This window comes from Pundamilia nyererei, unplaced genomic scaffold (genome assembly GCF_000239375.1).
Source record: "Pundamilia nyererei isolate P.nyererei 1_Seehausen unplaced genomic scaffold, PunNye1.0 scaffold00028, whole genome shotgun sequence".
Classification (NCBI taxonomy): Eukaryota; Metazoa; Chordata; class Actinopteri; order Cichliformes; family Cichlidae; genus Pundamilia; species Pundamilia nyererei.
The window spans coordinates 1,460,125-1,462,315 of record NW_005187429.1 but is presented as its reverse complement, the minus strand read 5'-3'; the positions used below and the strand labels follow the sequence as shown (position 1 = coordinate 1,462,315).

The window sequence follows — 2,191 nt, the reverse complement described above, 5'->3', positions numbered from 1 at the left end:
AAAAAAAAGGAGGCAGGTAAATGTTATACTTACAAGAGCAGAGATGTAGAAAATGAAGTGAATGGTTTATGGCCAAGCAAAAGAAAAATAACCCATACTTACACCAGTGGTAATTTTTGCCAGTGAGTAGCGCACAAAGGTTTTCTGGAACATGCACTACCTGAGAACATGAGAGGTTTATAAACTAAAGGACAGACGAGTACAGGTGAAACCAAGACTGTTTGGGGGAAAAGACACTGAGAGTCACGTCACATGTGGCAGAATCCCAGCAGGAAATTCTGTGCTGCAAAGAAAAAAGGGATACCTTCAACTCTCCTCGCCCCGTTTCTCGCTCCACTTTCTTTGCCAGAGACTGAAGAAGGTGAGGTTTGTCTTTAAGCTCCGCAGTCACCTCCTCAGGATGAGTTTCCATCTATAAAAAATTATATTCACTAACTTTAAACTATACTTACCTCGCTTTTTGCATGCATAATACTAAAGAACCTTTGCTATAATCTATTCTGGTAACTGATCCAGAACAAACAGACCAAGTAGTTGATGAGGTGTGAGGGGCTGGTCAGGTGTTCAGTGATGTCCTTCTTGTTGGATTTGATGCGGCAGCAGTGGCATAAGAAACAGTAAGAGCAGCCATCTTCACTTCTATACTCGACCACACAGTCGAGACCTGTTGAAAACATGAGAAACAAAAAAATAAAGAACATTTCCATTTCATGGGAATTACGATCAGCAGCTGTGGTTCGAGACTGGAGTTGGACTGTGAGATGAGAAACTTTACTGGAGAGACACATGAAAGAGTTTGCGGTCCGCCACAACCGTGCAACTTCAAGGCCTTTTTTTATTATTATTATTTTTTGGGTTTTTTTAACTCTTTTGGTGCCATTCTTTGTGTGTTCTCACCTATGAGAGTCTTGGTTCCAGTGTAGTCATCAGGAAAGCTGCTGGTGTGCTCTGAAAACACAAAGGGTTCGGGAGAATCCAACTGGGATGTGAACGGGTTGACTAAGTAGACCTCTGACTTAACAGAAGGATCAAAGTTTGCATGCATCAGCTGCGGTGCTGGCTTGTTAGTGTGCGCTGAGATCTTGCCTGAGTTTGTGTCAGCCTTGAAGGATTTCTTGGACCGTGTGGGCTGGTTCTGTGCAAACACTACAGTCCTCTGGGATTCAGTGGGATAGTGCAAAGCTGTAGTCTCTGGATAACTCTCAGTTTCACCCTGTGCATCTCTTAAGGAACCTATGAGAGTTACTGCTGCAGTATCAGAGAGATGAAAAGATACTTATGAAGGGAAAAATAATCACGTGCATGCAGAAAAATTGCCAAAAACATAAAAAGTGAGAGTAATCAAGAGAAGACAGTGAGATGGGGAAAGAACAGTCAAACATTCACTGACCGTCATTTTCACTGGATGTTTCCATCCTCTGGTATACACCATCTTCAACCTCTAACAACTTCGTATGAAGGTGCAAAAACATATGAGCATCCACAATAATTTGCAGTTTATGACTACAAGAAAGCACGCACAATAAAAGCAACAGACCTGGATGTCTCCCGGTCCCTCTTTTTCCTCAAGCTTCTTGGCCATCTCCATCAGCGGCCACGCCTGCTTGGACAGGTCGGAGCTCTCCTGCCATTTAGATACCAAGTGAGGGTGCCAGGTTTTCTTTTAAAAACAAACAAACCATAATCTGTTAGTAAAATCCAACGCAGCACATGATCTGCTGTCACCAATCCTTCTCCAGTACTACTTACAATGTAGTTGAATCTGTGGAGACTTCCCAGTATGTGGTTACGCATGTCAGCCTTACTGAGGCGACACACGCACGCCCCACACACGTACAGCGCTTCTGTGCTCCACGCACCAGCCTTCACACATTCTGTAATGCAGCCCAAGCCTAAGTGCACATTAAAAACACATATTACTTCAGCACACACTGAATAAAGAACAGTTTACACACTAAAAGTGGGATTTGCTGCGGCACACCTATTATGGGTTGTAGTCTCTCCTTGTTGCTCAGGTACGCCTTCAGAGAATCCAGCAGCTGGCTTCTTCTTAAAACGCCTACAAATGGAGGAATTACAGAAAGAGAATGGGCTATATGCAGCAGGCTTACATACAGTTAGTAGAAGGCATGACTTACCTGGCTGCATGCTGCAACTGTAGAAAAACACCACCTGAAAACCCAAGATGGAG

General features: G+C 43.6%; 1 protein-coding gene across 2 annotated transcripts in view; it reads right to left on the bottom strand.

The window, feature by feature from the left end:
* Positions 1-2,191, bottom strand: part of LOC102196518 (uncharacterized) — a 7,584-nt gene that overhangs the window by 2,987 nt on the left and 2,406 nt on the right. For both annotated transcript variants that reach the window (XM_013909618.1, XM_005728343.2), the window contains exons 2-11: positions 2,139-2,172; positions 1,982-2,059; positions 1,750-1,892; positions 1,538-1,660; positions 1,391-1,448; positions 1,087-1,248; positions 898-948; positions 528-664; positions 305-412; positions 103-160 (exon numbers count right to left, since the gene is read on the bottom strand). In XM_013909618.1, coding sequence (XP_013765072.1) covers positions 103-160; positions 305-412; positions 528-664; positions 898-948; positions 1,087-1,248; positions 1,391-1,448; positions 1,538-1,660; positions 1,750-1,892; positions 1,982-2,059; positions 2,139-2,148 — 928 coding nt within the window. In that variant the 5' untranslated portion in view covers positions 2,149-2,172. The remainder of the gene's footprint in view (positions 1-102; positions 161-304; positions 413-527; positions 665-897; positions 949-1,086; positions 1,249-1,390; positions 1,449-1,537; positions 1,661-1,749; positions 1,893-1,981; positions 2,060-2,138; positions 2,173-2,191) is intronic.